The 24,299-nt window shown below is 40.3% G+C and overlaps 1 protein-coding gene across 1 annotated transcript in view; it reads left to right on the top strand.

Annotated features, from left to right (window-relative positions):
• Positions 1 to 24,299, top strand: part of cbarpb (CACN subunit beta associated regulatory protein b) — a 142,105-nt gene that overhangs the window by 104,255 nt on the left and 13,551 nt on the right. The window contains exons 7-9 of the mRNA XM_067968717.1: positions 6,720 to 6,872; positions 9,370 to 9,568; positions 22,993 to 23,176. Of these exons, the coding sequence (XP_067824818.1) occupies positions 6,720 to 6,872; positions 9,370 to 9,568; positions 22,993 to 23,176 (536 nt within the window). The remainder of the gene's footprint in view (positions 1 to 6,719; positions 6,873 to 9,369; positions 9,569 to 22,992; positions 23,177 to 24,299) is intronic.

Genomic DNA, 24,299 nt, shown 5'->3' with positions numbered 1-24,299 from the left:
GTGGGAATGGGACATGTAAAGAAACAAAAGATGGGTCTAGAGGAGCTGTAAACGGCAACAGCAGAACCATTACCAGCATCTGCTGTCCGAAAAAATGGGAGCAATGGTTATGATCTGAAGTTATTTAAATCAATGTTGAGTCCAAGAGGTTGTAAAGTGCCTAATCGAAAGGTGAGGTGCTGTTCCTCGAGCTTCTGTTGGGCTTCATTGGAACAGTACCGAGGACCGAGAGGTCAGAATGGGAGTGAGACGGGGAATTAAAATGACAAGCGACCGCAAGTCAGGTCACGCTTGTGGGCTAAGCAGAGGTGTTCAGCAAAGCAATCACCCAATCTGAATTTGGTCTCCCCAGTGTAGAGGAAACCGCATTGTGAACAACGAATACAGTATACTAAATTGAAAGAAGTACAAGTAATCACTGTTTCACCTAGAAGGAGTGTTTGGTGGGAAGGGAGAAGGTGAAAGGGCAGGTGTTGCATCTCCTGCACTCGCACAGGAAGTTGCCGTGGGAAGAAGAGCAGGTGTTGGAGGTGATGGAAGAGTGGACCAGGGTGTTGCGGAGGAACGGTCCCTTCGGAATGCTGAAAGGGGAGGGGAGGGCAGGATGTGTTTGGTGGTGGCATCGCGCTGGTGATGACAGAAATGGCGAAGGATGATCCATTGAATGTGGAGATTGGTGAGGTGGAAGGTGAGAACAAGGGGTACCCTATCATGGTTCTGGGAGAGAGGGGAAGGGACGAGGGAAGAAGTGCGGGAAATGGGACGGACACGGTCAAGGGCCCTGTCAACTACAGTGGAGGGGAATCCTCAGTTGAGGAAAAAGGAAGACTTATCTGAAGCACTGGTGTGGAAGGTGGCATCATCAGAACAGATGCAACGGAGATGGAGAAACTGGGAGAAGGGAATAGATTCCTAACAGGAAGCGGGATGGGAGGAAGTGTAATCAAGGTAGCTGTGGGAGTCAGTGGGCTTATAGTAAATATTGGTTGATAGTCTATCCCCAGAAATCCTCAAACGAGGATTCCCTTCCATATAGTTGACAAGGCCCTCGACCATGTCCGTCCCATTTCCTGCACTTCTGCCCTAAAACCACATGTAGGGAAAATCTACCCCCAGATCGAAATTTTGTTTAATAACCTCTGAGAATCTAATCAGCACTCCTTCAGTACTGCGCTGGATTGTCAGCCTAAAATATGTGCTCAAGTCCTGGAGTGGAACTTAAGCCCATAACCATTAACAGAGAGGCAAAAGTTTTACCAACATAGCCAATCTGACATCGCTGGTGCAACAGTACTTTTATTCTGAATACACACTGCAAGCACTATGAATTGCATACAAATATCCTGGTGCAATGAGGACAACTGGAGCGGATTGAAATTCAATGAGGTCTGTTGATGTTATGCCCAGTCATCTGATGTTTAGGCCTATAGGTGCACTGTGTCTGCCAATCAGGAGTTTTTCACTTACAAGCTGGCCCCGCTAAGGTTTGCTTTGTGCTCAACTGATCAACAGAAATATCAGCGGGAAAGTAGAAACGTAAAAAGATGGGCCTCAAATAGCCTGGAAGCGCAATAACCCAGTGCTGGCAGTGGATGCATGACATGTAGACCTCATATCATGGAGCAGCTTCCATCTGCTTCAGTGAAATGTCACAATAGAATTTCATGTTGAGTTTGAGAGTGATGTAAGTTAAGTCCGAAACTAGGGTCTTAAATTTAAACAAGGCCAATTATGTAGGTATGAGGGTCGATTGGGAAATTAGATTAAAAGATATCACGGTAGATAAGCAATGGTGAACATTTAAAGAAATAATTCATAATTCCCAACGAATATACATACCCTTGAGGAATAAAAACTCCACGGGAAAGGTGATCCAACCGTGGCTAACTAGCGAAGTTAAGGATAGTATTAGATTAAAAGAAGAGGCTTACAATGTTGTCAAAAAGAGTAGTAAGCCTGAGGTTTGGAAGGGTTTTAGAAATCATCAAAGGATAACCAAGAAATTGATAAAGAGGGAGAAAATTGAATAGGAGAGTAAATAGCAAGAAATATATAAAAAACAGATTGTAAGAGCTTCTACAAGTATATAAAAAGGAAGAGATTAGCGAAAGTAAACGTGTGTCCCTTAGAGACAGAGACAGGAGATATTATAATGGGGAATAAGGAAATGGCAGAGAAGTTAAACAAATAGTTTATATCTGCCTTCACTGTAGAAGACACAAAAAACATACCAGAAATAGTGGGGAACCAAGTGTCAAATGAGAGGAAGGAACTTAAAGTAATTAAGATTAGTAAAGAAAAAGTATTAGAAAAATTAATGGGACTAAAAGCTGACAAATCCCCTGGACCTGATGGCCTACATCCTAGGGTTTTAAAAAAAGTGGCTGCAGAGATAGTGGATGTATTGTTTTGATCTTCCAGAATTCCCTAGATTCTAGAATGGTCCCTGTGGATTGGAAGGTAGCAAATGTAACCCTGCTATTCAAGAAAGGAGGGAGAGAGAAAACAGGGAATTATAGGCCAGTTAGCCTGACATCTGTACTAGGGAAAATGCTAGAATCTATTATTAAGGACGTAGTAACAAGGCACTTAGAAATTCATAATATGATTAGGCAGAGTCAACAAGGTTTTATGAAATGGAAATCGTGTTTGACAAATCTATTAGAGTTTGTTGAGCGTGTAACTAGCAGGGTAGATAAGGGGGAACAAGTGGATGTTGTATATTTGGATTTTCAAAAGGCATTCGATAAGGTGCCAGATAGGAGTTTGTTACAAAAGATTAGGGCTCATGGGATTGGGGTAATATATTAGCATGGATTGGGGATTGGTTAACGGACAGAAAACAGAGAGTAGGAATAAACAGGTCATTTTCGGGTTGGCAGGTTGTAACTAGTGGGGTGCCATAAGGATCGGTGCTTGGGCCTCAGCTATTTACACTCTATATTAATTAATTAGATGAAGGGACCGAGTGTAATGTATCCAAGTTTGCTGACGATACAAAGCTAGGTGGGAAAGTAAGCTGTGAGGAGGACGTAAAGAGTCTGCAAAGGGATATAGACAGGTTAAGTGAGTGGGCAAGAAGGTGGCAGATGGAGTATAATGTGGGGAAATGTGAGGTTTTTCACTTTGGTAGGAAAAATAGAAAAACAGAATACTTTTTAAATGGTGAGAAATTATTAAATGTTGGTATTCAGAGGGATTTAGATGTCCTTGTACACGAATCACAGAAAGTTAACATGCAGGTGCAGCAAGCAATTCGGAAGGCAAATGGTATGTTGGCCTTTATTGCAAGGGGGTTGGAGTACAAGAGTAAGGATGTATTGCTGCTATTGTACAGGGCTTTGGTGAAACCACACCTGGAGTACTATGTACAGTTTTGGTCTCCTTACCTAAGGAAGGATATACTTGCCTAAGAGGCGGTGCAACAAAGGTTAACTAGATTAATGCCTGGGATGAGTGGGTTGTCCTATGAAGAAAGATTGAGTAGAATGGGCCTATACTCTCTGGAGTTTAGAAGAATGAGAGGTGACCTCATTGAAACACATGAGAGTCCAAGAAGGCTTGACAGGGTAGATGCTGAGAGGATGTTTCCCCTGGCTGGAGAGTCTAGAACTAGGGGACATAGTCTCAGGATGAGGGGTCAGACATTTAGGACTGAGATGAAGAGGAATTTCTTCACTCAGAGGGTTGTGAATATTTGGAATTCTCTACCCTAGAGGGCTGTGGATGCTCAGTCGTCAAGTATATTCAAGACTGAATCAAGGGATGTGGGGATCGGGCTGGAAAGTGGAGTTGAGGTCGGAGATCAGCCATGATCTTATTGAATGACGCAGCAGGCTCGAGGGGCCCTATGGCCTACTCCTGCTCCTATTATGTTCTTAATTTAAGAATCTACAAAGGAGAAATTTAAGAGGATAATTTGTAGTACGTATAGGGTCTCTAAAATCAATAACTATAAGTCAAAAAAGGAGGGTAGATACCATACATTGGAAGTAGTTTGCTTGTTACCTTGCCCTTAATAATGTTCCATTTGAACATTGGGCTGCTAAAATATATTAGGAAGTAAAAAGAATTAAGCAAAACAATATAATAACAGCAACAAGTTGCATTTATATTACATCTTTTAATGTACAAGATGGCCCGAGGCACTTTACAGAGAAATAGTTTCTCTGAGGAACAGATGCCAAACCAAAGGAAAGAGCTTAGTAAAGGGAACTGAAGGCTAGGTCAAAAACATGGATTTTGAGGAGACTCTTAAAGGAGGACAGAGAAACAGAGAGGCAGAGGGACTTAGGGGAGGAGTTCCAGGAAGTAGGGCAAGTCTACTGAAAGCTATGCTACCAATGGTGGGGTGAAATGACTGTTGCCAGTATTAGTGGACGAATGCTTAGCACATTCGTATGACGTTCCTTTCTCCCCTATTTTTGCAGACACATTAACCTAATTAACCTAAATGAGCTAAAGTCTGCATTGAAATTGCAACAGATGGATATCATGCAAACTCGTGAAGTGTCCAACTGCTAATGTCGCAGACAGTAATTTCTGGGCTGCAGATTGTTACAAGTTGCTGAGAGTTTCAGATTCAGATTTATTTTAGGAATCACTTGATACACATTTCCGGCAGGTGCAGTGGAAACATTCAAAATATTTCAAACTTTAATTATCACTGAAATCAATCTAAATATGCAATGCAAATCAATCTAAACATGTCTAGGGCAGACATAAAACAGTTCAAGACAACTGAAGTGTACACATAATGGGTCCAGACCCAAGAAGGTCACGTATAGTATGAATTGTGGGCAATAACTTAAAGCTATCAATAAGGTAAGGGACATTAAGTTAACATTTTTAATATACTAATTTCATGGAAGAGTGCCAAATTGACTATGTTGTGTGTGCGAATGGTTATGACAAGGTTTTAGTAGGTTTAAATGAATGCTATGTTGCGCTGCTACAAGGTATGATTAAGTGGGAAGTCAAGGCAACTGGAATAAATAGCCCTTCATTGTTGCTTTGAACTGACTGTAGGTGTTGATATTCCAACTCTCTTCTAGTAGGATATTCCGAGGTGTACATTCATGGGCACCAAAAGCTTTAGATCCAGCATAGTGCATAGCCGTGGGAGGCTCCAAAGTAATTTTGGATGCATTCTTCATATAACTTAATTCAATCAAGTATTTTTTCGCACCGTCCAACATGGTAGTCAAAAGGGTCATTTTTATCTGGGGAGAAAATGGATTCTAGATCAGTGAGGTACGCCTTGAGATTATTCACTTCTCAGTGAAATATCAGTATTCTGATGCAGAATCTTGTTGGGAATAGATTGAAGCTGGCTGATGAATATTTATTTGACGGAATAATGAAACAAATAAAACAAGGTTCTGAAAGGCATGATGAATCAACATTGCCCCCAACGAACTATTGAAGAATTAAATTCAGCCCATTGTCTTTGATGGAGTATTTTTAACCACCATTGTCATGTAGTAAAGTGACTACAAACAGAAAACCATTTTATTTCCTGCAGGTTTCTTGATATTCCCGTCTGATTCCTATGCCTACCTGTCATTTTGCAGACATCTAAATCTCAAATATGATTTTATTTTGTGTGTGTAAAGATTGCTGAACAAAAAAATGGATGCAACCAGGAGATGAGGAGAGTTAAAGATTTTGCTGGAGAGCATGCAGACTAAAGTACTTCCCAATAACCAATAAACCAATAGCATTGTGTTAAAACTTTAAACATAATAATATCATGTTTCTGTGGTTAATATGACATGGTAGTAAAATATTTCTCTTTATTATTAAATGAATAACTTTCATAGATATGTCATTTTAATATAAATCTTACACATTGAGTGTAATCTAGCACACTAAAGTTAAAATAGAGTAGTACACATTAATCCATGCACTTTTTATCCTAGCCATTTTGTTTTATGATTTAACCTGAACTTGTACTGGTGAAATATGTTTTCCTTAAAATCATTCACAGAAAAATTACCTTTATTTAAACAAAAGTAATTCATAGAGATCTGAATTCGACTATTGAATTTGTAAAACATAGCTGATGTTTTTTCATCTCAAGGAGGTTAAATCTTAACTGCTGTCATCAGTAATGTAAATGTAAGTCCCTCTGGTAGCTTCACGACAAGAGCATTGGACTCCGCTTGGAGATCCCTATCTTGAGTGACATTCACACTTCAGGTTCCCTCAGAGGGTAAGTTTGCCAATCATGGATGGTGCACCTAGAGGAGAGAGGGAAGCCTTGCTTCATCAATCAAGTGAGTTCATCAAAAAGCAGCATTGACAGCGACCACTGGCAGGACTGCCCTGTCCTAACTGAGGAGGACAGCTCAGATTCCAGGGAGAGGAATTGCGAAGAAAAGAAAGAAAACAGAAAATACATCTACAACTGTAACCTATCAAGTGACACAAAATTTTGTTAAAGAAACATGCTGAGTGGTTGTGTTAAAAGGAAATCTAGTTCCACAATAACTGTGCCCAACACCTTAAAATCCACATAGATACAGAAACAGACAATAACACATGGAATCATAACATGTTGTTTTTCACTGTGTGTTACTATCCTATTTTTCCCAATCCACAAAGACTGCTCCATCTTTAGAGAAGTAGAGATCAAGACTATTTAAACTCTTCCTCTTTAGATCAATGAGTTGACTGTTTTTATTGTAAATTTAGCTTATTTCTAATTTTGTTTGCAGCCCGTCATAAATCCACTGCCACAAACAGCTCTGACAAGCCACTCAGTCAACCCCAGCTCTGCCTTGCCTGGGGATACATTCAATTCATCAGTTAATACTACCTTTGTTGACGCAAATGTTCCTGCACCTGCTGATTCTGGAGAAAGTGGTGTGGTAAGTAAAATTACCTAGAATCTACAGCACAGGAACATGCCATTCGGCCCAACTGGTCTATGCCGGTGTTTATGCTCTACACAAGCCTCCACCCACTCTAATTACCTCTTCCCATCCTGCCCCCATATCCCTCCATCTCCTTCTCCCTCATATATGCATTAAGCCACCCCCCCTTAAATGCATCAATGTTATCTGGTTCAACCACTCCATGTGGCAGCGAGTTCCACATTCTCACCATGCTCTGTGTAAAGAAATTCCTCCTCAATTCTTTATTTGATCTGTTAGTGGCTATTTTATATTTATAACCCATTGTTCTGGACTCACCCACAAGTGGAAATAGTTTCTCCACATCCACCCTATCGAACCCGTCATAATTTTAAAGACCTCTATCAGGTCTCCTCGTTTCCAGTGAAAAGAGCCCCAGCCTGCTCAGTCTTTCCTGATAGTTGCATCCTCTTAGTTCTGGTAACATTCTCGCATTTTCCCCAGAGCTTTAATATCCATTTTGTAGTATGAAGACCAGAACTGTACACAGTACTCCAAGTGTGGTCTAATTACGGTTCTATATAAATTTAACATTACCTCCCTGCTTTTGTACTCTATTCTCAACCTGGCTTGTATTCCTTTGAGTTTAGAAGGTTGAGAGATGGTCTAAATGAGGTTTTTTAAAATGATAAAAGGATTTGATAGAGTAGAGTAGAAGCTATTTCCTCCTGGGGGTATCCAGAATAAGGGGAAACAATCTTAAAATTAGAGCTAGGCCTTTCAGGACTAAAATCAGGAAAGGGCAGTGGAAACCTGGAATTCTCTTCCTCCAAAAGGCTGTGGATGCTGGGTCAATTGAAATTTTCAAGACTAGGTAAGGGCATCAAGGGATATGGATCAAAGGTGGGTAAATGGAGTTGAGGTACAGATCAGCCATGATCCAATTCAATGGCGTAACAAGCTTGAGGAGCTGAATGGCCTACTCCTGTTCCTGTGTTCCTAGAAATTAACCCCAGTAGTTTGTTTACACTCTTTATTGCCTTATCATCTTGTGTTGCTACTTTAGTGATTTTTGTATCTGCATTCCCAGATCTCTTTGCTCCTCTACCCTATTTAGTTTCTTATCTTCCAAGGAATAAGTGGCCTTCTTATTCCTCCTACCAAAATGAACCACCTCACACTTCTCTATATTAGATTTCATTTGCCATTTATCCACCCGCTCTGCAAGCCTGTTTTTTGGTGCGGTCCTTTACATTATTAGCTATACCCTCAATTTGTTATGACCTGCAAATTTCAACACCATCGCTTCAATTTCGGAGTCCAAAACATTTATGTGTATAATGAACAACAGTAGTCCCAATACAGATCCCTGCAGGATATCACTTCCCACTTTCTGCCAGTCTGAGAAACTTCCCTTAACACCTTACTTCTGTTTTCTGTTTTTTTAGCCATCTTTCAATCCATTCTGCTACCTGGCCTCTGACACCACACACCCTGACCACTCTCATGAGTCTCTTATGTGGCACCTTATCATTGGCCTTCTGAAAATCCATGTATACCACATCCACTGCATTGCCCTCGTCTACTCTTTGTGTTATTTCTTCAAAGAATTCAAAAAGGTCGATTAAACAGGGCCTTCCTTTCAGAAATCCATGCTGACTTTTTTATTATATTCTCCATCTCTAGGTGTTTTGTTATGAGACCTTTTAGCAAAAATTCTAGACTCTTTCCTATCACTGATGTTAAGCTAACTAGCCTATATTTCCCTGGATCAGTTCTATCTCTCTTTTTGAAGATAGGAATTACATTTGCTGTTCGCCCGTCCGCTGGCCCTATTTCTTTCTCTATTGAATTTTTATATGTGGATATTAGTGCCTTTGCTATCTCCTCCCTAATTTCGAGTATCCACAGGTACAATCCATCTGGACCCAGGAGTTAGTCCTTAAATTTGTCCAGTTTGTGTAGTATCTCCTTTATTTCTATCGTAACTGTTGTAGTATCCCTCTCAACTCTTTCTACTGTTGTTATCTCCTCTTTGGTAGCCTCTTCAGTGAAAACTGAGGCAAAGCATCTATTCAATATCCCTGCCAATTCGGTATCACCTCACATGAGTTTATCTTGCACATCCCTTAGTTGCCCTATCCCTTGTTACTTATGAGCCTAAAGATTACCTTACTATTTCTTTTTATATTCTTTGATACTTTTAGTTGTATGAAAAACAAAAAGATTTGATTGCCAGCACTTCAAAAATGTATTGTGTAGGCAAAAGACTGGTGGCATAAAAACAGTCTGTTCCATTTGCTTCAGGCATTTCCTTTATACAGACTCGCATGAAATAAATGAAAGACGGTATAAATAGCTTGAAGTGTCATCAGCCTTGATTCCAAACATAGACTTGCTTTGTGCTTGCTTGTTCTATGCTTAAGCATCTCTCTTTTGCCTGAAGCCATCAGAAGGCAAACTGTCAGAGTGAATTCACAAATATCGTCAATGGTTTTTTTTTTGTTGCCAGATTGAAGTTCTGGCCGGGAGCACTAAAGGCAGCAGCAGCAGTGCCACCGAGGCAGTGACGGCTGCCAGCCAGGGCACTGTACTGCAGTTCTTCACCAAGCTGCGGAGACATGCCAGCTTAGAAGGAGCAAGCCCCTACTTCAAGATTAAAAAGTGGAAGTTTGAAACAAGCCAGAGAGCACTGAGCCTTGACACCAGAGGTAAGATTATTGCAAAACCTGCAATTAGCATGAAACAGACTTTGTTAGATTCTCGTAGACCCTGTCAAAGATCTCTGTTTCCTTAACGAAATATAGTATATTCTATATATCATAAAAGACCATTGTAGTTCTTGAAATCAGTCCCAAAGGAGTCAGCCTCTATATACTGTACAATTTTATTGTGTCTCATACATTTTTTTTCTATAGAAATAATTTGTAAGTCCTTCAGGAGTTTTGAGTTTGTCTTTGTTTGTTGTAGAGTAGTTCTTCTTTGCTTACTGTTGCATTCATTATTTTAAAGAAAACTGGGATTGGATTTGATTTATGCTACATGTGCAGCAGCTTCTGCGATAGATTGTTTCCATTAGTTTATTTCTCCGGCACGCAAGCTGCTGGGGGTATTTACCTGTTCCACTGTTATTTCTCTGTTAATCTGGGAAAATGGCTTTGATGAAATGTATAGCTGGGATCAGGGCTACAAACTTCCCTTCCATTCAAACTGACGGGCTCAGTTGTACAGTCTGATATCACAAAGTGGTGTATTTCTCAGCTAACCATTATTCCCTTTCATTTGTCCTCTTAAGTACAAAGCGGCACACAACTTTTACAGGATAAATCTAGGCAAGCTGCGCAATTACTATTTCAATTATTTTATTTAAGGTAAACCTGCAGACAAAAAAAGATAAAATATCACTTTTGAAAACCTAAAGAGCAACTCGTAAAGGGAAGTGTCGCGGTCAGAGTATGAAAGAGATATTCAGTAGTCGTCTGACGTTGTCTATTAGTTGTGTGTGCTGATATCAGCTGGAATGATGATAGTTACCCAGTCATTGAATTTTCATGAATTGACGTGAATTCTGTTTTAATGAACTAATGATGCAGGAGGTTTTCAATACTTGTCTCTGGTATCAGAATTATTACAAAATTTGAAAAGAAACTATTTTTTGTTCACTGATTAAAAAAGGAGAGGGAAATGAAAAGAATAAATCAAGAAAATCCAGCTTTGATAGAGTTAAATGCGATCATACATGTTGGTGCAAATTGCAGTGGTTAGATTACATGTCCTGCTTAATAAGGCTGAAAATAGCCATTTCACAACTCCCCATAGCAGCTTTACAGAGTAAAGAGGAGAGCTCTGTTAGTGGATATTAAGTGTGCACATTTTGGAAGACTTACTCAGATTGATGTGTCTGTGTTAGGGAGAGGAGAGGGGAGGAGATGATGTTAATGATTCTGCTCTCATTAGTGCCCACAACCTCAATAGAGTTACAGCTGGTAAGCCCTCATTTAAAAAAGAATAATCAGTCGCATTCTTCAATAATTTCAGTATGCTGTATTTTATTCTGCCCGATTTCCACATGAAATGTATTTAATTGTGTTTTTGAGAACCAGTTTGTGTTTTCCTGTTTTTTTGTTCCATTTTAGAATTAAAAGTTTGAATATATTTACATAAAATTCAGAAAAGCACATTTTTCAACTGCTTCAATCAGTGTTTAGAGGCCCACTAAAATTCTGTTCACAAGGCCCAAGTAACCAAAGATTTATTTTCTCCTCTTTCTGGTTTTCTTGATCCTCTCAAAACCTTTCTCAATCTTGAACACCCTATTAAATCCAATCCCCCCACCCCATCTTCTCTGTTCCTGTGTAAGTTCCAACTTTTCAACCTTTCTTCAAAGCTACAACCTCTCATTCCCAGTATCATTGTAGTGAATCTTTGCTACATCCTTTCCATGGCTCTAATATCCTTCCTGTAATGGGGTGCCACCTACTGCATGTATTACTCCACCTTTGGGAAATCAGTTAGGTGAGGTATTAAATCTGCATCCCATCATTCCATAACACAGTCCATTGGTCCCCTAACATGCTGCATCATCGAACTGTGTGATTTATTTACCTAATGGTCGATGTCATTACCGAGGCTGCACTGAACTCATATAACTAATCACTAAAGAAATCTTCCTGAAAATCAGCAAGTGAATTGTGTGCTTCAGGAAATCATTTTTATTTTATTAAGTTGGTTGTTTACACTTTGAATATTCATGTATATGCCTGCATTACAATATAGAGTGAATCAAAAAAATCTGTGAATTAGGTCTGGGAATATGCATCAACCTTACATACCCCACGGGTGAGATATTCCATTCAGGTATGATCACACTGCTTGGCTGATGTGGACAAAATAACTCATGCAGTGGTTCTGAAAACTGATCTTTGGACCATATCTTGAAGTAAGCAAAGGCTAGTTTGTTTTCCCTGGGTTTTTACCATGTTCAAACTGGATGGTAGGCTTTAGGGAGGCTGAGAAACCAGGGGATGGAAATATATTTTTTCAGAGCTATAATATTGAATATACTTTATTAGATAGAAATGAAATAAAAGGACACTTAAAATAGAAACAGAAAATGGGAAAAGTGGAAGATAGGATGAGCAGAAGTATATAATTTATTAGAATTGCTTTCTAAGTGTTAATTTTTTAATATAGGGTTAATGTTATAGTGACAATTATTCTTGATACCTGAAGTGTGATTAGCTTTATTGCTGCAATATTAATATTTGTTTCAGTGTCACAGTAAATCAGCTGCAGACATGGAAGTCCAAAATTTCCTTCAACCTGAGTTAAAAATGCCAAAGTTTTTGAACTTGCCGAAATTGATTTTCACTTACTAAAAAGGATTATCAGTTGTTTTAGTCAAATAAATCGCAGAAATGAATAAAATGCACCATTGACATAGACAAAGGGGGTAATTTTAACCTCCAAAATTGGGTGGGTTGGGGGCAGGTGGGGGGTTAAAATAATAGCTTTATGGAGCAGGACTGCATCCCAGCTCCAACACGCCCACTTCTGGGTTTGACCCAGGCGCTTTTGGATGGGCGCGCACAACAGACAGGAAGTCCCGCAGGCCAGCTTTAAAGGGGCAATGTACCTTACTGAAATAGTTGAGGTTCTTAAGTTTTTGTACATTACAAAAGTAAAATGAGTAACCTTACCTGTTCAGTTTTCCCATCGCTTCCGATTCACGTCAGATGAAATCAGGTGGGAAGGGCCGGATCCATGAGGCGAGTGCCTTTATTGCACTGCTTGTGGGCCCGAAGAAGCAGGAGTGCTTCATCGAGGCCCAACAAGCTTACCTGATGCAAAATGACACCGCGATTGGCCGACCTGCCCCCGCCGATGCCGGAACCCCCCTGAGTCGAATGCTGGACCCCCCTTCCCCCGATCCATGATCCCAGTGCTGAACCACCCCGATCCTGATGCTAGCTGGACCCTTCCCCTGATCCCAATGCTGGGTCCTCCCCCAATCCTGATGCTGGCTGAACCCCCAATGTCGTCCACACACCTCCCCCCTCCGATTTTTTCCATGGCCCACGATCTCTCTCCCCTTCCCGCCCCCCCCTCCCCCCCCCAACGATTCGCTGCTCCTTTCCCTTCCGATGGGCAGCCAGCCTGTCAATCTGGCTGTCTGGCGCGTGGGAAACCCAGAAGTACACGTACTCACCTTCAGTTGAGTTGCAATCGCAGATTGCGACGCACTCAATTCTCTTCCCGGTTCCCTTCCCCGCGGATATCTAGGGTCGGGCTGGGTTCCCGGCTCCAAGGTAAAATCATGCCCAAAGAATCAATGAATAGGATAGAGCTTCAACAACACAAAGGAATAAATGCAGCAAGAAAACAAAGAAATAAACAATGAAGGTTTGCAATGCATAAACACTTGGAAATAATTTCCAAACTGGCAAGCTGCTTTGTTTTTCAGCTCCCCAAATCTGCTTAGTATTTTCCCTGTTTATTTAGTGAACAGAGTTTTCCAGTCCTACTGGGAACTAATAGTTCTTATAGTCCCACAAGTTTCAGCTTGGGTCAATTGGAGGCACACTTGTCTCTGAGACAAATGGCTGTGGGTTTAATTCCCACTATAGAATTTAGCAAATAATCTAGACCTACACTTCGGTACAGTACCGAGAGAGTGCTGCATTGGCTTAGGTGCGTCTTTCGGATGAGATGTTAAACCATGACCCCATTTGCCAGTTCATATGGACATAAAGGTCCCTGGCAGTATTCGGATAAGAGCAGGGAGTGACATCCAATGTCTTGGCTAACAGTCCTCCCTCAACCAACATCACCAAAAAAAAATTTAGCTGCTCATTCTTTCATTTGATGTTTGTGGTGTCTTGCTGTGCGCAAATTGGCTGCCGCATTTGCCTACATGACCGTGAGTGTTGTAAAGCTCTTTGGGAAATTCTGCAAACATGATAAGGAGCTATATAGATTTAAGTTCTTTCTTTTATTATAGTTCCATATATTTCTACAAGTTCTACAGTTTTAGTACACATTAGAAATTTACAGTAAATTATAGCTTTTACACATTGTAGCTCAGACATAAACAAAGAAAATCATTCAGGACTGAAAGTAGCCCCTATAAAGCTTAGAAACAAATGTATCTTTAAACACTGCTGATCGAACATCTTCTATACTTGGAGGTGTTAAATGTGTTATATGAGTTATTGCCATATCAGGAGAAATGACAGTATTGTGAGGAAATACAGTATCGATTTTACGGATATAATGGGACACTGGTAATATGTTTGATCATTCTAGAGCACTGTAGAAAAGATATGAAAAACACATACTTTTAAACCTGCTTTTCTGACCTTCTCAGAAAAGGATATCAAATTTATTGGGAAAACTATTAAACCCTCACGGCCTGCTAAGAGAAACTATTAATGTTCACAGTCTGCTAAATAGTGGAGGCTGTTTAATTCGCAAAAATCATGCAGTAATGAGAGCACTAGTTAGAAATCAGCCCAACTAGAATATTGTTCAAACATCCAAATACAGTCAAATCCACTTGTAAAATCATAATATAAGCACATTGCCACTTCCTAGTTTGATTAGTGCTGACGTACTCAGCCCAGTTATCTGCTTATGTAACTTTTCCATGAATGTTGGTTCATTTTAACAGCGATGTCAATGCATCAAAATAGCAGGAAAATGAATATCACACATGTTATGTTAAAATGAACAAAGGTAAGTTGTCTTCTTTTCCCATCTATTCTTGTTCTGCTGAAGTCCTGTAAATGGTTCATTTACAGTTCATTTTCCAGTGACTTGATGGACTGAAATTGACTTTTTTTTGGGTACATTTAAAAACAAACATACTGAGTCAATATGGGTAATATTAACCTAACTCGCCAGGCAGAAGTCCTCGCCAAATATAACTCTCCATTGACGTCAATGGGCGGGGTGCAAAAGTAGCGTTGCACCCGATCCAGTTAGTTTCCCGATTGGGGGGGGAGGGGGTAGGTTTAAACTGCCTGCAATGAGTCAATAAAAATGTCGCTTCCCCAAAATATATATTATTAATTAAAAAATCATAAATAGGAAAATAAAACCTGTAATTAAACCACAATCCTGAAAAGGCACTGTAAAAATTGCAAAAACCCTGTCCCCCTTTAGGAGCTATTGCTTGCCTTGCACCCATTCAAAATGGGCTTTGAAAGCAGAAAGTGTAATCCTGGTCCAAAAGCCGGGAAGTCGCACTAAGTATTCATTTAAATATTTTTGCACAAATTCTGAGACCTCAGGAAGCTACGGAATTAAAGGTACTTTTTGCACTCTAGGGAGTGCATGTTGGGGAATAGCCAGTGCGCTCCCCACAATTTGACATTCCAATGGACAGAAAATGGTGGGAGAAAATTCTGCACCTGCTCTACTGGCGCTGCTTATTGGTAAATCTATCCTGTACTATTTAAACTCATGAGCCTAGAAATTATGGATGGTGATATTAGTGGATGAATACTTAATATGTGTGATATTCATTTTCCTGCTATTTTGATGCATTGACATCGCTGTTAAAATGAACAAAGGTAAGTCATATGAACATGTTAAGTGTTCATTCGCTAATATCGGCAACAATAATTTCTAGCATCTGAAGAATGGCACTTCTGGAATAATCCACGTGGACATGTAGTTTGCCATCATATTGGACCCTGCTAAGTGGAATGTTTGCACATCTGGAATTTCTGGCTTGCAAACCTGAAATTCCCTTTTTAAAAAAAAATTAATAACTGGTGGTGTTGGTAAAACAATGTCATTGGCACTATGACACGATTTTAACTCTCACAAATGGATGGCCTGCCCTGCTTGAAACCCGCCAATAAAAGCTAGTGAGATTATTGGCTCGCAGACACGTTGATAATGTATTAAAGGGACATGTAGCTGCAGCACAGTGAGTCATTGGATCATCGCTGTCTGACTTGCCAGGAGAGTGGCCACTTCTTAGATCACTTCTTTCATACTTTTTTTTTGCCTTGCTTCACCTCAGAAACCTTTCTCTAATCATCATTGGCACTATTATTACCAATCTTTTCTGGGTGGAGGAATATTTGAGGAAGAGGAGCAGCAGCAGCCTCAGGAGGCCATACCCAGCAAACAGGTTGTACAGGCCTAGAGTGGCTTTCCTGGACCTGACTGAGGTAAAAAAGAAAGGACAATCATCCCTTTTGCAGAAAGACAGCTTTATGCCCAGTTCCACACAGAATTTGGCCATGTGCCCCTGGATCTTTCTCAAGAAAGACAGAAGCTTATATTATCTCAAACTATTGCCTTAACCATTGACCTCCTCACCCTTCTGCAAAGTGGCAACGACCTCTTCAATTCACAACAGCACCAATAATTGATGCAGACAATCTGAATCAGTCATTCTTTGGGATAGAGACAAGCCAACCTTTCACAGTATGTTTAATGATGGAGGAGAAGGATACTGAGCTAAAATAACACAGGCACAGGCCAAAGCTGCCGCTCTATCACATCATCACTGAGATTAAACTGTCTCTATTGGCTGGTGTCAGCTGCATGTAATCATTGTAGATCACTGTACTACTGTGGGTAAAAAGAGACACCTGCTATTGACTGGTGTCCATTACATACAAGCCCTGTGTAATAATAATATGTCACATTCAGGAAAACCACTGATATTGTTGGTGACAGGAGATAAGTCTATTAATCTTTGTAACTCTGGTTCTCCTTACTGTCTGAGGATAACAGAAAATTGCATTAGATCTTTTCTAGAATCTTTAAGAGGTCATACAAAGAATGTGTGTTGGCAACCCAAGGTTTCTGTCGTCCCTACTAGTCCACTGTATAGTCGAAAATGGAGGAGCCTGATGACTCCCAAACACTACCCTAAGAAACTACCAAAGCAGCTCTACGGGGCACATTATCACATGGTTCACCAGAAGCATAAAGTAGTGGAAACTGTGAGACCCCACTATGCAGGCAGGATCCTTGAAATCTCCCTGACTCAGCTGAACCAGAGGGATGACACCAAATTACCTTGACTCCCTAAAGCATGTGGTTCCCACTGTGTGCCTAACTGTACCAACCAGCTCAACGACCCAGAACTTGCTGGGAAAATTGTGCATGCTCTTATTAGTTTGTAAATAACCCAGCAATTTGTGGCGAGGGAGCGATATGCCATGAGTTGTGAATCGCCACAAATTGCTGGACGATTTGCGTCGCTCCGCCGTTAGCCTCGCCAGAACGGGAACTCATCGTCAGTCTCCCCGTGAGTTTCAAGAAATTGCTGCATTTGTGAATTAATTACCAATTAAGGTCATTGTAGAAAGTTAGGGCTGGTACTTAACGACGTAAGGACCCTTTTAATAATGAGATTTGTGTTCTTGCAATGCCACGCAACCTCTCCGGCCCAGAAAGCTTATGCTCACCCCTCCTAATATTTCCTTCTTTGGCTCAATGTCCACGTTTTGATTATGCCTCTATGAAATGCTTCGGGATATTTTTCTCCATTAAAGGTGCTATATAAATGCAATTTGCTGTTTTTGAATCTTTTCATGTTTTTTGTATTTGAGAAGGTGCCATAAGCAACATGTGTTGTATCAAAAGTCACAGTGTATCAGTGTTGTGAGGGATTAGTATAGCTTAGATAACTTCATTAAAGCTTCTAAAAGTGAAAAGACTATTGTTTTAATGCCATGGGGATGTCCTTGTTTAGATGGCTTCCTAGCTAAGTTATGCACATGTTCAATGGCTTGTAATGTCTCAGTTACAAAGGCTTGTAATGAAACACAAGAGAGGAGTGATAGTATAAATGTGGTTGAAATGGGTGCCACTTTGACCAGGTTTACTCTGGCTTTTTCCTATCTTTTACAATGTTTTGCATTTTTTGGGGAGCATCAGACAGCAAGATATAAAGCGACCTCATTTTATCTCATTCCACCATCAGTACTGCACCGCTAGTTTACTAACACCACTGAAATTCAGAGTAAGAAAATGATATGCTCAAGTTGCAGGTGCAAATCCTAAATTAGTGTGAATGAAAAGGATGAAAGTGATTTTGCATTGGAATAAAGAACAGGCATTTGGAAGAAAATGAGAGCAGCAGAGCTTTGTTTGGGCAGCATGTGTTTCAGATCATACGACTATTCTGGGATTTGTGTGGTGCTGAATCTCAACAGAATGGATTCAAATCAGCCCCAAAGGATACAAATGCACTGCAGTTTCATTATGTTACACCACTTTCACACCCTATCTTCCAATATTGACTGGTGTCTGCTACTCACAGCTCACAATACTGAAGTGACTGATCGTAGTCAGAGCTATTGAGATAGCTGGGTGCAGGATAAGAAAGGACACTGACATTGCTAGATGTTGATAACAGGAATCTATGCGTACTGTCCAGTGACTATCAGTACAGTAAATGTGACACTGGATCTAAGAGAAGAAAGGAAGCTGTTAGTTCCACAGAATATCTCATTGCAGAATAGGTCATTTTACTGGGCACGGAAGACAACAGGAAGTTACTATTAACTAGTGTTAGAAGCACACGGGTACAAATTTGTCTTGGGAATGTTGAGATAGGGTCCCCTTTTTGTGGGCACTCAGCCCTAGATTACCCTTCCAATAATTCACTTGGCAGTTCCAATTGGGTATAACAAGGCTTTATTATAACATCTGTAAAGAATTTTACAACACCAGGTTATAGTCCAACAATTTTATTTGAAAATCACAAGCTTTCGGAGATTATCTCCTTCGTCAGGTGAGTGAGTGTGGGACTCCTTGAACGTTTCGCATTTATAGTCAGAGAACAATACCTGGTGATTACAGATAATCTTTCCAACTGCCCGTTGTTAAGGCAATCAAAGTGTTCAGACAGAGAGGTGTTACCTACAGGACCACCGAATATACAAACGGCCAGAACACAAGACAGAGAGAGAGAGAGGGAGAAACATCCGAAAGGAAGAGGAAGACAGAGAATGACCCATTGTATTAAAAACAGATAACCTTTATTCGCTGGTGGGGTTACGTGTAGCGTGACATAAACCCAAGATCCCGGTTGAGGCCGTCCTCATGGGTGCAGAACTTGGCTATCAATTTCTGCTCGACGATTTTGCGTTGTCGTGTGTCTCGAAGGCCACCTTGGAGAACCCTTACCCGAAGATCGGTGGCTGAATGTCCTTGACTGCTGAAGTGTTCCCCGACTGGGAGGGAACCCTCCTGTCTGGTGATTGTTGCGCGGTGTCCGTTCATCCGTTGTCACAGTGTCTGCATGGTCTCTGTCTGAACACTTTGATTGCCTTGACAACGGGCAGTTGGAAAGATTATCTGTAATCACCAGGTATTGTTCTCTGACTATAAATGCGAAACGTTCAAGGAGTCCCACACTCACTCAACTGACGAAGGAGATAATCTCCCAAAGCTTGTGATTTTCAAATAAAATTGTTGGACTATAACCTGGTGTTGTAAGATTCTTTACATTTGTCAACCCCAGTCCATCACCGGCATCTCCACATCATTATTATAACATCAGCAGAATCATCAATACACACAGTATTTAAGCGACAATAACAGAGTACAAGGTCGATATTACCCGGTTCCAAGTCTTCTGGACAACAGCGCAACACGGTAGATCTCGTTCTCTGCTGTGTTTAGATCTTTTGTGCTTTTTGATTTATACCTTTCATTATACTTTTTTTGGATACGCCCACTCTTGCATTTGCTGAAACTCATCTGAAATGCACAGACTTGATTTGGCTTCAAACAGCGTGTTTCTTACAAAGATTGCTGTGTCTGCCCATCGCTGCCACCAATCATCCCTTTTGTCATTTAATCACTCGTGCCCTCCACCCTATCAGCGACCTTCTCTTTTGTTCTTTCCTCCCCTCCCCCCGCCTTTCCCTGGCTCTGTACTTGCTCAAAAACTTAAACTCTTTTAACATCTTCTAGTTCTGACAAAAGATCTTCGATCTGAAACGCTAACTCTGTTTCTTTCTCCACAGATGCTGCCTGACTTGCTGAACTTCTCCAGCATTTTCTGTTTTTATTTCAGATTTCCAGCATCCGCAGTATTTTGCTTTTGATTGCTGTGTCTTTGTTTGCCTCAATTAGGTGTGAATTTCCTGTACTTGATTGATCTTTCCTTGTTGTTTCTCAAGTAACAAGGTCAAAGGCCCTTAAAGTAATTCAACAGTTAACGGGATTATCTTTGATTCCTTTATTTGATAAGACAGAGCTGGTCAAAACTTCTTATCTTAAACTTTCCCGATGTGGAGATGCCGGTGATGGACTGGGGTTGACAATTGTAAACAATTTTACAACACCAAGTTATAGTCCAGCAATTTTATTTTAAATTCACAAGCTTTCGGAGATTTCCTCCTTCCTCAGGCAAATGTTTTTTTTTGCCTGAGGAAGGAGGAAATCTCCGAAAGCTTGTGAATTTAAAATAAAATTGCTGGACTATAACTTGGTGTTGTAAAATTGTTTACAATTAAACTTTCCCGGGCAAACATGTGGTCTCGAGTGACACCATTTGCATCTATCCAATAGAAAGTCAATTGCTAGGCAGGGACATTTGTTGACTTCTTTGATTTGACAATTGATTACCTTGTACAGGACACTTTTGCTGACCGTCTCGGCGACATCTGTTCCCTGATCAATAGAAATCTCTTATCAGCAGAATTGCCAGTTCTTGTGTTTTTTTGTATTCCATTCTCCCATTTGACTCTTCGTGGGCTGGGCACTTTTTAGTATAGGCTAGATACCTTTATTCTCTTACGGTTAGAGTTAGTAATGCCAAGTGGGTAGCATCATATCGGCCGCCCGTTATATGCCCAGTCCGATACCCAGCGGGATATATAACACGTGGCCCGTGCGATTCCACCTGTTTTGCCCTATCGCCCAAGGCGGATTCCCACACCAGAAGCACAAGCCAAAGCTCTTTTATTCCAGGCAAATGGGCTTGTCAGTAACGGTAGAAGAAAACATGTTGCAATTCATACAGTCCGATTAGGAAGAGTCAGAATTTAAGTCTAATAAATTAAATATTTGTCTCGCAATTCCACATAGAGTATGGTACTCTAACGGTTGTGTTACTGGACTAGCAATCCAGAGGTTGTGCGTTAAAAGCCCACCATGGCAAGTTGAGAAATTGAATTCAATAAATCTGGTAATTTGTGAGCTTGCATCAGAAACAATGACTGTGCTCCAATCAAAGATCAATTCTCCAGGAAGGGCTGATTTCTGCCCAGGGCCTGATTAGAATTTTGGAGCCAAAGAAGGAAAGAAAAGCATTTTAGTGGATTAATTTCCTCAACATGCTATTTTTAATCACTGTAATTAACATATTTGCCGTAAATTTATCTCTCTGCTATATTAATGCAGGAGTTAGTGCAGAATTTAACTTAAATACATAAGCAGTGCATTGAAAAAAAGCACATAGAATAAATTAAAACCCTTAATCAACTCCACCCCAGTGTCTTATCTCTGTTTTTATGTACCTTTGTCTCAGACTAGTGTCCACCTCATCACCAGAAATCCTCGTTCTTTTTTTCTCATGACACTACTTTTTCTTTTTTTCCTGTTTCTCTCCTTTGCCTCTTTTTCTTCACCTGCATCTGTCCCTCAAATTCTGTGTAATTACTAAACATCCCTATTATACATACCACCCAGCTGAATCCTGTTAAATGTATGACTGGTTTGCCAAATATTTTTGCTTGTACCAAGATAATTCATGAATCAAGATGTCTATAAGTTGCAGAGAAAGGCACACAATTTAAAAATTTTTGTACCACAGCACAGTTGGTCATTTATTCAGATGTTCAATGTAAACCACAACAGAAAACAATAGAAAAATGACATAAAAGTGATTAGATTTCTAATACATAACGACTGTCTCTAGGTGAAATCTGGGAATGAATTTGGGGTAGTACGATAACATACTAATGGGCGCTGGTTAATATTCAGCTAATCTTGAACACTTAAAACAGTTAAGTAGCGATAATTTCAATGCTTGGAACAAGAATTTGTATTTAAAATATTAGAAAGAACTTGCATTTATAGAGCGCCTTTCATGGCCTCAGGACGTCCCAAAGCGCTTCATAAACAATGAAGTATTTTGAAGTGTAGTTGTTGTAATGTAAGGAAATATTATGCTTGAAAATGGAATTCTACAAAATAGGAGTGAATAACGACTGGCTTTCTGTGCTTGAATTGGAATTCCTTTTGGATCAAGTCTGCATTTACCTGAATTTGACCACATCTCCGAACTTCTCAGTGTAACCATCTATCCTGTGACTCTGCAAGGCCCAATCAGCATCTACAGAAAATGCTGAAAACACTCAGCAGGTCAGGCGGCATCTGTGGAGAGAGTAACAGGATTAATGTTTCAGGTCGATGACCTTTCATCAGATTTAACAGTTTAGAAGCAAGTACAGAACCAGGGAAAAAGGGTGGGGGGAGGGGAGGAAAGAACACAAGGGAAGGTCTGTGATAGGGTGGAGGGTAGGAGTGATTAAATGACAAAAGGGTATCGAGATCATTACATTTAAAGTTGTAGTTCTCCCTTCGATACATTTTCAACCTCAATGACTTTGTTAAAATAGCGCACACAGGAGTTTGATGCCATATTGTTAATCAGTGTGTTAAAAACAGTGTGCTGAGGAATTTCAACCCCTCTGAAATGAAGCAGAACAATGTAGAGTAATTGGGGAATTCTGAGGAAGGCAGCAGATTCCATTGAGAGGAGGGTAAGTCCAGGGATAATAGACTGAGCCTGGGAGAATAGTCCTAGGGTGACTGTACCCACCTGGAAGTTTACATAGTAGGAATTTCTAAATATACTTATCAACAATACAAACAACAGGAAGTGAAAATATATAGAATATATAGGCACATAATAATATCAAGAAATTGCATATCATAGATACACAAGATTAAAAGGGAATATCAATCTGAGCAAAGTGTACTTCAAGGAAGAGTGTAAAAGAAAATAGTTTAAAATGTCTCCACTCTGGAAGCAGATATTCCTATTTATGTCCATGAACAAGCAGCATAACTGCAACTTAAGAGTTTTAAAATGATTACTTATACATTTACGTATTAATTTATTAATGGAAAAATTTATTTTTGTTAGGGTCTCCAAAGAGACACCAGTTCCATCGACAGCGTGCTGCCAGTGAGAGCATGGAACATGAAGACCAGGATCCTCACCAGACTGATATTATACAGTACATTGCCCACACAGATGACGTCACCTTTTGCACCTCTCCGACTTCATTTGCACAACCCCCCTCAAGTCCACCTCCGTCACATGGCAGGTATTGTTCAATCTGTTTTGATTCAAAGAATCAGAACATTTTCTTCTGCATTTTTCTTGTGAATTAAAATTACTTACTGTAAGAACCAACATCCTTGAGATGTACGAGTGTGTGCACGAGTGTGTGTGTGTGTACAAGGTACGAGTGTGAGTGTGTGTACAAGGTATGAGTGTGAGAGTGTGTATACGAGAGTGAGTATACACGAGTATGTGTACGAGCGCGTGTGTACGAGTGCATGTGTATGTGTGTGTACGAGTGAGTGTGTGTATACGAGTGTGTATGTATACAAGAATGTGTGTGAGTGTATATGCGAGATTGTGTGTATGTACGAGCATGTGTGAGTATATGAGAGTGTGTGTGTGTGTGCACGAGAGTGTGTGTGTACAAGTGTGTGTGTACAAGGTACGAGTGTGAGTGTGTGTACAAGGTATGTGTGAGAGTGAGTATACACGAGTATGTGTATGAGCGCATGTGTACGAGTGCATGTGTATGTGTGTGTACGAGTGAGTGTGTGTATACGAGTGTGTATGTATACAAGAATGTGTGTGAGTGTATATACGAGATTGTGTGTGTGTACGAGCATGTGTGAGTATATGAGAGTGTGTGTGTGGGTGGGTGCGCGCACGGACTTACCAAACGTCTTGACAAAACAATAACGTATTTCTAAATACTGAATACCAGCTTCTCAGAAGATGACTGGAGAAAGCAATTTGATTTGCTGCTTTAATCAATATTATTTTGCACTGATTATGTCACAAGGGGATAATTTTGACTTTGTGCGTTAGTGTAAAATGGGCAATAGAGAATCAGCTGCCTGTTTTACATTTCTCCCGATTTCTGTTCCCTAATGGAAATAAAAATCAGGAGAGATGTAAAACAGGCTGCCGATTTGCTATCACCCATTTTACACTTTCGCACAAACTCAAAATTACCCTCAATAAGTTGGACTCTTTTAATGATGTTGAATCTGAATTATCCTTAACTGACACCGAGGTATCTAGGGCTGAACAACTGTTAAATCATTTTCTGCACTTCAGCAAATAAAAACTAAGCACTGAAACTGTGACGGTCAGACCCTGGGTATTAAGCGAAGCCTGGGCGAAGGGCAGAAAGGAAAATCTGG

This window comes from Heptranchias perlo, chromosome 29, assembly GCF_035084215.1.
Source record: "Heptranchias perlo isolate sHepPer1 chromosome 29, sHepPer1.hap1, whole genome shotgun sequence".
NCBI lineage: Eukaryota > Metazoa > Chordata > Chondrichthyes > Hexanchiformes > Hexanchidae > Heptranchias > Heptranchias perlo.
The sequence above is the reverse complement of the archived record's forward strand: the minus strand, read 5'-3'. Positions and strand labels throughout refer to the sequence as shown.